At 43.9% G+C, this 14,060-nt stretch overlaps 1 protein-coding gene across 2 annotated transcripts; it reads right to left on the reverse strand.

The window, feature by feature from the left end:
• Positions 1 to 1,037: 1,037 nt before the first annotated feature.
• znf831 (zinc finger protein 831) lies at positions 1,038 to 14,060 on the reverse strand. Of its 2 annotated transcripts, none has more exons than XM_027275963.1 (4): positions 13,971 to 14,060; positions 7,642 to 11,992; positions 5,567 to 5,799; positions 1,038 to 4,108 (listed from the first exon to the last, which is right to left on the reverse strand). In XM_027275963.1, the coding sequence occupies exons 2-4, from the start codon at positions 11,942 to 11,944 to the stop codon at positions 3,194 to 3,196; spliced, it is 5,451 nt and encodes a 1,816-aa protein (XP_027131764.1). In that variant the 5' UTR covers positions 11,945 to 11,992; positions 13,971 to 14,060; the 3' UTR covers positions 1,038 to 3,193. The 2 variants fall into 2 exon arrangements, with proteins under 2 accessions (XP_027131764.1, XP_010742573.2); XM_010744271.3 differs by having other exon boundaries at positions 13,512 to 14,026.

The raw sequence follows: 14,060 nt of genomic DNA on the forward strand, positions 1-14,060 counted from the left end.
TTCAGCGAGGATATGTAGATTCACTGGTGTAGAGTAAGCTACATGTAACTCCTCTTGGGCCTCTGCCAAATCTCATAAAATATTCAGTGCTGCCTTCATCTGTTAACTCTAATTCTTAAATACACAGGACATAAGTCGCCAATCTACTCATTGATAGCAGAGTAAAGGCAGAGGTAACTGGAGTCCCAGTTCTTACAGTACATATGTCATTGGAAACATGCTGACACAGTGTGCTGACCTAACATGCCAAAGATTCTGTAGTTCCAACATTGAGAATTTTTTTTAGTTTATTTGCACAAGTAACACTTGAAAGACCATCAGAATCACTTTGTGTGGGCAGGAGAAAGTGGTCAAGCAGCCCACTGACTTGGCCTCCATATAAAAAACATATAACTTTCTTCAAAGAGATATATGAGAAGATGGTGTGAGGAAATAAGGAAATGAAGCAGAATTAAAGGGATAGTTTTTTTTTTTTTTTTTTTTTAAAGTAGGGTTATGTAAAGTACTTCTGACTAAGTAAGGGGTTTAAAGGTCTAGTGCAGGGGTGCCCAAACTGTTCCACAAAGGGCCGGTGTGGCTGCAGGTTTTCCTTCCAACCAAACAGCAGCACACCAGACTTGACTCATTTAATCAACTGATCTCTTCAGAGAGTTGACTGGTCAAACTGTGTGCTCTTGGTTGGTTGGTTGGTTGGAAGGAAAACCTGCAGCCACACTGGCCCTTTGTGGAACCGTTTGGGCACCCCTGGTCTAGTGCAAAAGATTTAGTGGCAGCAGTAATGTAGTTGCTGATTCTAACCCTGTTGCCTCACCCTTCACTTCTTAGCGTGAAGGAGAAACAATGGTAGCTAACAGACACATGAAAAACACAAAGGTTCCTGTCTAGAGTGAGTGTTTAGTTTGTCCATCCTGGGCTACTGTAGTAACATGATGGTTTAACATGGTCGACGCTGTGGAAGAGGACCCATACATGGCATTTCTAAACAAACCTGTCTCACCAGACCTTAAAATGAAAAACACACACAATCAGACCGTGAGTATGTTCTATTTTCCCTCTACTTTTATTGAAATAGCTGAAAACACAACATGATGTGCAGTAAATCTGAGATGAATTTATTTGTTTTGTTAGTTATGCTTACTTATGCAATCTTTAACAAGAATATAAAATTAGAAAATGAACACAGAACAAATATAAATATTTATAACACAGTAATAAATCAGCTTCTAACTTGAACAAAAAAAACAAAAAACATTTGCACATTTTTGCCTTTCCTCTGTGTCAAACACCACTACAAACTCATCCAGAATGTCAAACAGGCCTGAACAGATGCAATGGAGATGAAGCTCCAAAACGACCACTAATGGGCTGAGAATTGACAAGCAAGTCAGCATGAGCTGTAACTGTGGATTTATGTACAGAAATGTTCACATACACTCCGTTTCCTGTTCCCGTGAGCTCCGGTGTCTTTTCATAGCTGCTGACTCATCCCATAGCCCAGACTTAGAGAAGGGTCATGCCCCTCCAGCCAATGCCTGCATCACCTGGGTGATCTGATTGGCAGTAGAAATCAACTTAATGGGTATTTGGCAATAAATGTGTGTGATTCACACACACTTTCTCACACACACACACACACACACACACACACACACACACACAGGTGTTGTCTGGTGTACAGAGTGCAATTTATGAGAGAGAGTGTAAGTGTGGGAAGTCAGACACAAGTTATGGCAAATTATGTGTGTAAGCCCGTGAGAGCAGAACGGAAGTCAATGTTTCATTGGGGCAAAGGTAATCTCATTGGTTGGGTTAAATAGCAAAGCACACAAGCTGCTAACAGAAAAATAAGCCATGCTGTTCTCCAGTACACTTTGAAATTAATGTCAGGTATTCATATTATCATAGGTAAGTAACAGTCAACAGTACAAGACAGAAACCTTTGTGAAGTGGGGGCCCCCATTCAGTTTGTGCATGACTAATGCTGTGTCTCAATTCACGTACTTCCAAACTTACACTCACTATTTTGAGCACATAGCTGTGTTCGCACATAATTATGTCAAAATGCAGTGCACTGTCCAAAAGTTTTGGCATTGTGAAAATGGCAGCCAAGGAAGCTATTTGTGCTGAAACTGTTGGAAACTGGATTGAAAACTGCAATCAAGCGACAACCTTCCTGGCTGTGAAGTGAAGCCTATGTGGAAGTGCTAAAAACTGCAATTCATCGAATGGCCACTTGAGGCTGGCTCCAGAAGTGAGTCAGTCTCCATAAGCCCCCATTTTAAAATGTCCAACTTCACATAGGTGCTATTACAGATGGCTTTTTTGAGTTTCCAGGCATCATTCGACCTGCCTCAGGTCCGCCAACGATCTGTCCGGCCGTACTTGAATAGACACAACACTACTCTGCCGAAATTAGCACACTATGCCAGGAAGTACGCAGGGTACACTGTGTACTGCATAGAAGTGCACTAACAGGAGTATCCAAATGGAGGCACAGCATAAAACTTTAGCTAGTTTATCTACGGTAGCTAACAACCAAGTAATAACAACCAAAGTAATAACCAAGCCTGGGGATTGGGCAATGCAGGCTTAATGGGCAAGTCCATACATGTATCATGCTGCATTCACACCACATCAGCAGGATTGGGAATGACGGGAAAAGCTCCAATTGTTCTAACTTGGGAACACTCATGCATGAATCCCTGATGATTAACCAACTGCTCGCTTACACCAGACAAACAGACAGTAAATTAAAGTAACATTGTTCCTTGACAAGTGAAACCAGGTACAAATAGTGTGTTGCTCGATTTTAATAATCAGGATCGACTGCATTAGTCTTAGTGGATTTAATTTGATTGTAGCTGCCAGCAATGGTGGCTTTGCAGTTTTTTGCGACTGACCCTCTAATTTTGGGTTTCATTTTTCCTTGAAGGAGAGAACAAAGAAGGCTGACCTGAGCATTTAGTCCTACTGGCTGCTTAATTACATTCAGAACAACAGGATATGAATGCAGCATTAGCTCGCGTTTAACCTACACTATCCTTGCAAAGTTGCCCATTGGCCTTTTAATGTATTATTTGTAAGAAAAAAACATTTAAAAAAAAACATAGATCCAAGATCCATTGGCCCACAAACTCAACTCAGCTGCTGATATAATTTCTGCCTCCAAAACTTAGCATATGTGTATGTTCACCTAAAGCTCAATGATGAGCTTTCCTTCATCGTCACTGCTGCTGGTGTCTTCTGTGTAGTCCTGGCAGCTTTGCACAGGCCCCACTCCACTGGTCAGACCCTCAGCTGGCTGGTAGCCATGAAGCTGTCCAGCAAAGAAAAAAGACTGGAATTTGTTGGTAATGTCAGATCTCTCAGAGTTACTGCTCTGACCTATGTAATCATTTGATGCCTTATCCTTGGTGTCTTGATAATCATCAGGTTGTGGGTATGTAAAAGGCTTTGTTGGCAGCACAGTATCATTAACCAGCACATTGCTGTCTGACACTTGTGGGTCCGCTGTCAATCCAGCAGCAGCTCTACTGACTTGACCAGAATAAGAAACGTGGCTGGGCGGTGCGGGGGATGATGCTTTGATATCAGGCGAGAGGATTTTGTGACTTCCTACAGTTAACTGAGTACAACAGCTGACTGCTGTGACATTGTGACCTGCAGTAGTATTTTCTTGCTGAGCAGACAGACAGACGCTGGTCTGCTTTTGGTCCTGGCATGAAAATATTTGAGTTTGTTGAAGGCTGGACTCAATTTGTGAAAAAGCATTTTGTGTTTCTGATAACTTGGCTTGTGCTTTGACATGTTGACTTGAGGTTGATTTGCATAAGATCTGTGTTTGTTGGTTATGGATGATGCTGCTTTCCCAGTGTTGTTGTGAGTAATAGAAGTTGGTCATCTCTAATGGTGGCGGTGGAGAATTTAAAAGGCAAGTCTGACTGCTGCTGGCGGGTAAATTAAGGTTGTTCAACGTCCTTGGAGTTTGCTGAGGGTTCTGTTGAAGGTATTCAGACATTCCTGAGTGTGTCTGGGAAAGACCCAGTAGATGCTGCTCCGATAGGCAAAGGTTTTTAAAGGAATCCACTTTGGCTGTTCTATCTTCTCCCTGTTAATAAAAGAAGAATATTAGGAGCATTGCAATAATACCTGCTTCCTGCTTGCTATCCTTGAACCTGCTTCCTGCATTGCTCACATACAACAAAGCTTCATGTGTCTGGTGAGGTATGAATTATAATAGTCATGACAGCTAACATCAGGTCAGTGGTGCATTCACTTGTTCTTCAAGTACTTCAACTATTCATTCCCTTAAAGTTTAAATTTGTGTTATGCCCAGCTCTTTATCTCTATCAGAGACATTACTTCTGCCACTCACTCCACCCTCACAAACTACCACAAGGATACGTCCATACTTGCAACGATGCTGTCACGATTGATCAAACTCCTCTCCTTCAAACATTGGAACAACAAGAATCCAGTTTAAAATCGTCCTCGTCAATTACAAAGCCCTCCACAAACTAATCCCTTCCTAGCCCACCAACCTTCTGCACTGACATACTCCCAGCTCCAACCTCAACCTCCACATCCTTTTCACCCGGTCTAAGCACTATATATCTCCATTGCTGCCCCCTCCCTCTGAAACGAGACTCCAGTACCCAAGATATTCTCCCACACTCTCTCTCAAAACTGCACTTAAAATCCACCTATTTAAATCCGTTGCAATCCATTACCCCCATTTTTGATTGCTGTTATTGTTTCTTCTGTTTCTAATTGTTTTGCTCTGACATTGTCTTCGCTGTTTCTGTTATTGTCTTTATTACATGGCTTTGTGGAATACTCGATTCTGAATGGTACAGCATTCTAGGGTCTCTTGCTTCTGTTTAGCAGACCACTGCTATCAGACTAACAGACTGTTGCCATGGACACAGTTCCGATCATAGAGTCTGCTATAAAACAGATGTAAAACCATGTAACTGTTGTCATCATATTGCTTTAATGGATTGCTGATGTTTTATACTCGGGCTCATAAAGCCTCATAATTTATATCTAATTTGCCGATGTGTGTGGCACTGTAATATAAATTTTGTTTAGCATATTTGTTATGTTGTGTAAATCTTTTTTTTTCTCTTAACCACATTTTTCTCTGGCATATTTTGAGGATCACATATTTATCTCTCTGGAGAAAAACATAAATTCACGCCTTGGTGAACGATTCTGTGATGTAACAACCCATTATGCCTGAAATCTGCTTCCACATGATCCGCAGATCAGGACAGTCTGATTGGATCTGGGGGTGAAGGATTTGTGGAAATATTTAGATGAGTTTCACAATAATTAAAACAATAAAAAGCATTTAGAAAGAATGCAGAGTTGGAGCCAATCCTGTTCATTTTGAGTCTGTTTTGTGACATTTCTGCAGCGCCTGTGAGCAGTTTGGAGATGTAAGTGGAGACATACATGTGCTGCTCCATCACAAAGTTACCAGTATTTACGAGCTCCTATTTATTATTGATGTGTTTACTTGTAGTTGTGTCTGTGTGAACTGTAAAGAGACTTTCCATCTCACCTCTGGCTTTGTCATTTCTTGTAAACACGTGTATCTGCAGTTAGGCTCAGCCTTGCTCTTTTCTTCTCCACCATGCTGTCTCTCCATGCACTGGTAGTTTGTCTCCCCAGCGTCCTGACTCTGCTTTGGCCTCCAGTCTTTAGCATCTGGCTGCTCAGGGGTCCCTCCACGTTCCTGTATCTGCAGCTGCTTCTGGACTGCACATCCACCCAGGGAGTCTCCTTCCATGAGCCCTAGGAAAAGGAAAATGTTTTATTTAGGACAGGGAATCCATGATGATCAGTCAGTTTAATCTTGTCTGAAAACTAAGGTTGAGATTATACAACTCAGAGCTCTGAATGTAGAAACTACAGCTGGTGAATACATTTACTTTTGAATAAAAGAACAAAATATGAATTACATTATAATAATAAATCAAATTTTCATATCATAATAATGGCGTGTTAACAGCCCATGGACCAACCTGAAGGAAATCATGTAGCCACTTTTTCTGATGGGATACATTCTTGTGATATACACATGAACTAATGTGGTCAGATATAATATGCAGTGGAGGGTATAGAGTAACAGCAATTGACTAGAGTAAAAGCAAATGTTCCAGTAGACTTTCTAGAATTAGAAGGTTCTTTGGTTTGGCAAACTCTTAGTGCATAGCTGTGCATGAAAACCCACATGGACCAGCATAACCCTCTTAGACAACAATAATCTGAACAAAGTTTCAGGACTGCCATGTGAATTCAAGCATCAGTCTCTCCAGGAGATCTAGCTACTTTTGTTCTCTCAGTTTAGCCAGGAGGCAGTGGATGGAGGTCAATGAGTGAGATCCCTTTTGTTTATTCTGTGCTCCCCCCTGAATAGCCTTTAAACATTGTTATTGCTTGTAATCCTGAGCATCTCTGACTTAAAGAACGGGTGAACTGGGGTTGTGTGCTGTGATGGGGATAAAATGACACTATCAAACATTACAAGACATTACAATTCTCTGTGAAGTAGCTCACATGTGACGGTAGTGATGGCAATGATGGTCAAAATGAAAAGCAGACATACTGCTATGACCATGATTTAATTTCTCCACGGAGAGCCATTTGATTGTTTTGTCTATAATAAAATCCCAAGTAGTGCATTTAACTTAAGACCAGATAAAGAGCAGAAACATCCTCTCAGGCTTTTAGCCATTCTTGCACTACATGATACATGGCTGCGAATCTATGACCTCATACTGCCATCTTGTGGTAAAAATTGGTGTCTGCCTAAACAACAACTGAACAGATTTTTTGATACATTATTCTATGCAGTCGTCTGTTGGGGTTGAGGTCCAGCTCTGTCCTGGACTGCCCCTAGACTCCACAGAGGAAGTGGGCGAGAGGAGGATGTGAGCAAAGCTGACATCTATCATGAACAGCTCCTCTCACATCCTGCATGACACTGTGGAGGCCTTAAACAGCTGCTATTGCCACCATGTAAGAGGAGACACCATCTCATCTCATCTTTTTTTTACCTATTACTGCTATGTATGGACAGAAACTATTACATGTATTGATTCATTGTATTATTAAATCTGTTTATTTTTTTTTAGCAAATCTTTGGAAGATTTACAATCACTAGGGGCAAAAATGAACTGTGGGCCCCTGTTGACAACACCTGTAGACCTGCTCTCTCTGTACGTTGTATCCTCTCACTCTTACGTAAAGAAATTTAAATAGAAATATGCACAATATGAACACAAATAATCTTGATTAAGGGCCTTTTTTATGAGAAAGAGCCTCAAGATTCGTATTTTAGGGCCTTTTTGCCTTCAGTCCGGTCTTGAAATAAAAAAAAGGCAGTGAAATACAGTTTGATCAGATGGATGAGGTCAGGTGGTTGACAAGAACATTTTACTGACTGGCCCAAAAACTTGGTTGCCATGTCTATACTGTGTGTTTAGGATCATTGTTACCAACTGTCCCAAACTGGAGACCTGAATGTGCACCCAAAATAGACATGGGCACTATCAAACAGCCTTACAGTCATTCCTCTGTATATCCATCTGGTTCTATACAATATGAATACTTGATTAAAATAGTTGTATATACCTGCAGCAGGACTCTGAACACTTGTGAGCACAGCTGGGATGTTTTTGGGTCTGTCCACCTGACCCTGTTGTTTTTCTGAGTGGGCTGAGCTGATTATGTCCTGTGATTCACTTCGAGTCATTTCCTGTGAAGAGGCAGAACTGTCCACAAGGGTCACCCTGTCACATCCCATGTTTGCATGTTTCGATGAATTCAGAGCCTCTGATAATGTAGGTTCCAATGGATTACTGTGGTAGATTGATGCTTGTGGGGTCAGCCGACTTGGAGCCTTAATGAAAGATGAAGAAACTGAGCCAGAGAGTTCATCAGCACATGCCGCAACCGAGGCCTGACTGAGCCCAACTTGCAGAGGGGAGTGGGTCTCTGCACTTTCTAACCTGCTGCTATGGTACGCAGAGGCTTCACCCTTGGCTATCATGGTGCCTGCATTACATGTGGTGTCTTGATTTTTAAGTTTGTGTTGGCTTTCTTTTGCCAGTATTTCTCTTTTAAAGCTATTCTGATTTACTGTGCTGGGAGAAAGAGAGGTCACGCTGAGCTCGTGCTGTGAGATTGTTGGAGAGACCAATCCACTTTGGCTGACCCTTCTGTCTGGCAAAAGTTGTTCCTCAGCACAATGGTTCAGAGAAAGGGCATGTGCCTCCTCTGAAGTTTGGCTCCTTCCTGATTTTACACCTTTGAGTGAAGCAGCAGTTGACATAACATTCCTCGTAATGTCTGTGACCGTGTTTACATGACCGTATTTGTGTAGGCGTTGTGACAAACCTAATGCTTCTGGAGGTTTAGATTCAACAGATACTGTAGCCTGAGTGGAATCACTGCATCCTGTCATGGGGAGATTTGGCTTCCCGAATTGTACATCCAGTGGAGGTTTTATTTTCTCTATGGTAAGTGTGGGTAAAGTCTCACTTCGGTCCAGCTGTCCCGGCTGATGATGGTCCCTTCCTTCATTGGTGCTTTCCATGGTGATTGAGCTTTGAGCTTTGTTCTGGATCACCTCTGGGGCCACTGCTTCCATACCATGTCTCTGAGAGAGGGTTCTACCTGCTTGCCTCTCAATCTGGGGTTCGATGAGAGCCAGCTGCTCGTCAGATATGATCTGGAGGCAGATCTGGAGGTCTGCTGTGTGCACATGAAACACGTTCTGAGCCACTGGCTGCATCTGGTCAAACGGTACAATGTGATATGGTACAACTGGGGTGTTTGAGCCGGGATACGGTCTGTTTACAGGGTTCAACTGGTTTGATGCTGGAGAGAGTTGTGTGTATGACAGAGGAGGGTTAGGTTGAGCTTGTGATAAAGCAGTAATGGTGGTGGAAGATGTCTGATATTTGTTTGCTGTGGTTATCGTAGGTGTAGCAGGGAGATTTGCAACCACGGGTACATTGGGTCTCTGTAACTGCATAAATTCTGAAGCCCCTGCAGATTTTGAAGATTGTATTGATGTGCTGCATAATCCTGCTTGAAAGTCTCGTAGGCAGGTTGTGGTTACTGTGGTTGTTGCAAATTGCCTGTGCACTACATCTAGACTTGCAATTTTATTCATACTTGGTGTTTCAGTCTGACAAAGGGTTGCGGTTGTGCAAGGCAAGAGGAGCTGGCTTTGTGTGGAGCTGAAAGCATTTGTCTTTTTGACATCAGTCGGCATCAACGGTGAGCAGACAGGATCACTCTTCTTGTCAGAAGTTGTGACCACGATGGGAGTTTGCTCAGTGTGAGAAGATGATAGAGCAGAGGTGAAGCTGCGGCCATCGGTTCCTGACGGTGTATCCACAACATGTGCTGAAGGATTTGATTCAGGCTCAGCAGTACTAGGTAACTTTAGCTGGTACTTGGGCAGGAAGCTGGTCTTGGCAGCAGAGGGGGTGGAAGTGGCTGGCGTGGTGCTAACAGATGGTGTATTTGCATTGATTATGCAGGATGGAAAGAGAGCTCCTTTGAGCTGAGTGTATTTTAGATTCTTTTGAAGGTTGATATAACTCAGATTTGTATCCTGCAGAGGTGCACTGCCAGTGACAGAGGGAGGCGGGTGAGTCAGAGTGTTTCGTTCAGTCTCCATCTCCAGAGGGCAAATTATTTTGTCATCAGTTTTCTGCTTTTTCCTGTCAGAAGGAATATGGGCTCCATGGGGCTGAGAGCTGGAGTCACTATGTTTTTCTTCATTAATCAATCTCCCATCATCTGCTCTGCTCATGCTGTCTGTTGTGTGGCTAACCACTGATCCAATTAAAGGTAATGGCAGTATAGACAGAGACAGATTTCTCCTGAATGGACTCTTGAGAGAGCTGCATGCTGTATGAAGCTGGCTAGTTTTTAGATTTAAATCCACAGGAGACACGAGGGGTAGTTTGGCAGGAGGGCAGTCTGAATGACACACTGTTGCACTGCTGCTAGTGAAGTTTATTGTTGAGTTTGTTGTTGTCACTGTCTCCTTATGAACTGCTGACAACCTTTTTTGCAAGCCCTGAACAGTCTCGTGCTCTGGATTTGTTGATTTCCGGCCTTTGATAACACTTTCATCACCACCTTTATCAGCATTGTAGAGCTTCTTGAATGTCCCTCCTCCATACATGTACCATTTGTTGTAGGCAAATTTCTGTGCTTTCTTCCTCCGGAATTTTCTGTTGCTTGGCTCTCCACAAATGTCACCACCATCCCCATCGCAGCTGAGACTGCTGGTGCATGCCTCCTCCACAGATGAATTCATGAAAAGACCGTCTGTTGCGTGGTTACAGTCTACGGCTGTCTGCCGTACCAGTGAGCGGTGGGTGGATGACTGTTGGTTCACAGGTTTGATCGCGAAACCTGTTGGATTGATCTGGCCCGAGCTTCCCCTCCGGACGAGTGTTACATAATCATTCTGATAGGAGAAGGTTGGGCTGCTTCTCTCAGGCTGCATGAGGGTAACGCTGAATGGGAGGGAGTTGCTGCGGGTTAAGGGGGCATGCTCCATGGTGGTGGAGCGCTGGGTGGGCACAGAGCTGTAGATGCCGGACTTCCTGTTTCTTTGTAAGCCAACATTCGGAGGCTTACTGATCTTCATGTCAAAGTGAAATGAATCTTTGTACGTGTAAGGCATGGGGAGGTCGATACTACCCTGCTTTGACAGAACCGTCTTCCTCGGCCTTACGTTCTCCAGCTGTTTGTCCTCCACTACAGCTGTATTCTCAGAAATCAGCTTAGATATACGTTCCTCCAGTGTCTTATGCTCCTGCTCCCTTGCAGAGTCTTTGGGCTCCTGTGCACCTTGGCCTGGTTCTGACTGTGTTTCTGTGCTTATGGTTTCTTCAAGATGCTCCTTAGTGGATTCGGTGAGAGAGTCCATACTGTGATCAGGTAAAACACTGCCAGGGCTCGGGTAGTGGTCACTGCTCTCACTGAAGCCGGAGTCAGTGCTCTCATGGCTCTGCGATTTACCTCTGGATACAGAGCTCTCCCACTGCTTGGAGAACAGAGTGGCTTCTTGTCGCTGAAGGGGAAGATGTCGACTGGCAGTCAGCTGAGGTTTTTTGCTCTCTGTCCTCTGTTTTTCTGCATCTGTTGTGACCTTTCCACTTTCATTTTTTTCTTTGGTGTTATAGTCTGCAGAGGTTAGGTCAATCTGTCCTCTGACGGAGCAATCCGTCTTCACAGAGTAGACCGTTGCAGTACTGGCAGGACAGGTGATCTCAGCAGCAGGTAATGTGGAATCCTTTTCAATGCTGCCTGACTCTTCGCTGCGCTCATCCAGAGACAAACTGGAGGTGCACGTCTCTCTAGAGCTGGACATGCTGTCTAGGCTTCCCTGGCTGCTCTGCTCTGACTCAGACGAGAGACGGGCATGAGCCTGGGTTCGCTTATGTTTGTAGAGGTTACTCTGAGTCTTGAAAGAAATTCCACAAGTGGTGCAGGGGTAAGGCCGCTCCCCGGTGTGACAGCGGAGATGCTTCTCCAACACACTGGGCTTCATACAGTCCCGTCCACAGTGAGGACACACGTGCTTTCCCGCTGACTTGGGTCTGGCGGCTGCAGGAGAAGCAGCTGTCAGACTCAGTCCCGGCTGAGACTGCAGCCCACCAGCAATGTGGAGTGTCAGAAAGGGAAGCGTCTCCTTGGAGTAAAGTGGTGGCATGGCCAGATGGAGTGTGCCTGGCTCCCTGGCAGCTGCAGGAGGCTGAGGGTAAGGCTGCGCTGGTACAGCAGGCACTGTGTGGATGTAAACAGCCGTCAGCGGAGCTTGGATGTCCATCCTTTTCTCTGTCTGTGCTGCAACGGAGTTGATGTGCACCGGAGCACTCGCCAATCCTGGCTTGCCAGTCTCCATGGTAACACTGCTGCTGTCGTGATGTACTAGTGCCAGGTCTCTAATTACCTGTAAGATAAGAACAGTTTGCATTAGACCTCTGCTTTGCTTCAGATCTGTCTATTTGAGCGGGGACGTTTTTAGGTGTTAAAAATGAGACTTAATTCCTGGAGAATATTTAGTCACGCTACCAGTGGGACGGAGTAAAGGAGCATAGCAATGAATAAATGTTCAGCAGCAGTTAATGATGACAGATATGCATTACCCCTCAGGACAGATGGCTAATAAAGCAATTAATCCAGTTTGGATTTCACATGGTTATAAAAATCCAGGGAGATGTCTCTTGCAATGATATCTCCTCTATATCTAGCTCAGTGATATCATTTTTGTGATGAGCAATAATGCCCATGAGAGCACAGAGGAAAGTGAAGGCATTTGAATCATTGCTGTTTCATTTCAAGAGCAGGTGGAGCAGGAACACAGCTCTCAAGATATGTTTTGTATGCAGGCAATGGACAAAAGCATGAGACCAAAACATGGAGGGAAATGTATGTATACAGAAGAGAGAAGCAGAGCAGGTGAGGTAGGAAAGTGATTCACATGAGGAGAGGGATGAGATCAGATACTCATACAGTACAGCAGAGGCTTTTATCTCCCCAAATGAAATGTGTCTGCTGACATTAGCCGTCGCCTCTGTCACCAGTCTGCACCAATTAAATGGCATACCCTTGATGTAACAGTAGCATGTGGCGGCTTTGTCTCCTGACAGGCACAGTCATATTTGTATAGTAATCTAATCAAAGCACAAAGCCGCCTACGCGAGAAGATAAATTGCTTCATATTTGGTCAACCAAATTTAATTTCCTGCTGCTTGTGATGCTGCTTCTACACGTATTGTGAATTTGCATAATTCACCCACAGAGGTACAGTTGGCATGGAGCACACTCTTTGTTAGTTGTACAGCATGAGCACGCCCACGTCAGATACTTTTTGTGGTGCTGTGAAGTGAGGAAAGTTTGTTTCTGTTCACAATTGAGTGAGTCCTCTGTGAACATACGTACACATTCATCTTCAAACATTATGTGTTGGGTAACTCTGATCCACCTTCTTACTGTGATGAGCTTTCACTTCCTCACTGCTATGTAAATGATGTCGTATTGCTCCGTATCAGTGCAGACACATAAATCATTAAAAAACAGGCACTTGTAGTCCTTGTAGTTGCCGTTGACCTCTTTTTGAACCCATTCCATCCAGGATGGAATGGGTTCAAAAAGAGGTCAAACTGTACTGACAAACAGTTTCTGTTTGTAGTAAGAACAAGCATCCAAATGTGAATTACAAGGCTGAAAAGGACTTTTTCTGGTTTCTTGTGTCATTATGAGAATACTTCTTGTTTCATCTTGTCAACACGTTCGTAATCTGACTTTACAAAGGGAACATTTGAAAAGAGGAAACATCTAATAGTGTTGCCATCACACAGTGTAGGTAAGAATAACACTACCAGAAACCAGAACATGCCATAACTAGGCCGAAAGTCAGGCGCAACAGTTTAAAAGAGAGAAGAAGAGAAGCAGCAGAAATCACTTACCTCCTTGACTTGCACTTTAAATCAGCAACAATTATCCAGCTTCGGAAGTCTTCTACACTGAACAGCCCCATCCTCAGTGTACCTGCTCATTTCAATCTGTTCTGACGTCCAGACTGTTAATTTTCCTTGCACAGCTCTTTGACATGAACTGTTTCTTGTCACGAGGAAGCGGAACAAATGCAAATGAGAGAGAAGATGCACTCTGAAAGTGGTGAGGCAGAGAGGAGGAGAGTGAGGGAAGGAGAAGGGCTGGCCGGGTGGCTGGGTGGGTGTGTGGCTGTCAAACAAAGACTTCCGGAGGACAAGTTGAAAACATAGATTACATCGAGTGATCAAGACGAGCGAAAGAGTGGAAAGGCCCTGAGCACATGTGGAAGGATTTAAGGCTAATATAAAGTGTTGTGCAGAAGTGAAAGCGGCTGTTTGGCAGAGGAAGTGTGCTGATAGAGGCGAGCTTACCTTCAACAGTAACGTTAGGCGGACTGGCTGACTTTACCATCAACAGTTTGAGGCAGTATCTGACTTCTGCCTCACATATATACTCCCTCC

Source organism: Larimichthys crocea, unplaced genomic scaffold (assembly GCF_000972845.2).
Source record: "Larimichthys crocea isolate SSNF unplaced genomic scaffold, L_crocea_2.0 scaffold269, whole genome shotgun sequence".
Classification (NCBI taxonomy): domain Eukaryota; kingdom Metazoa; phylum Chordata; class Actinopteri; family Sciaenidae; genus Larimichthys; species Larimichthys crocea.

Excerpts from the sequence above, each read along its gene's own strand:
- znf831 (XM_027275963.1), bottom strand. The coding sequence starts at position 11,944 with ATGGAGACTGGCAAGCCAGGATTGGCGAGTGCTCCGGTGCACATCAAC. Across the intron at positions 5,800-7,641 it reads TGTTCAGAGTCCTGCTGCAG|GGCTCATGGAAGGAGACTCC; the intron begins GTATATACAACT and ends TCCTTTTCCTAG. Across the intron at positions 4,109-5,566 it reads AAGAAATGACAAAGCCAGAG|GGAGAAGATAGAACAGCCAA; the intron begins GTGAGATGGAAA and ends TTTTATTAACAG.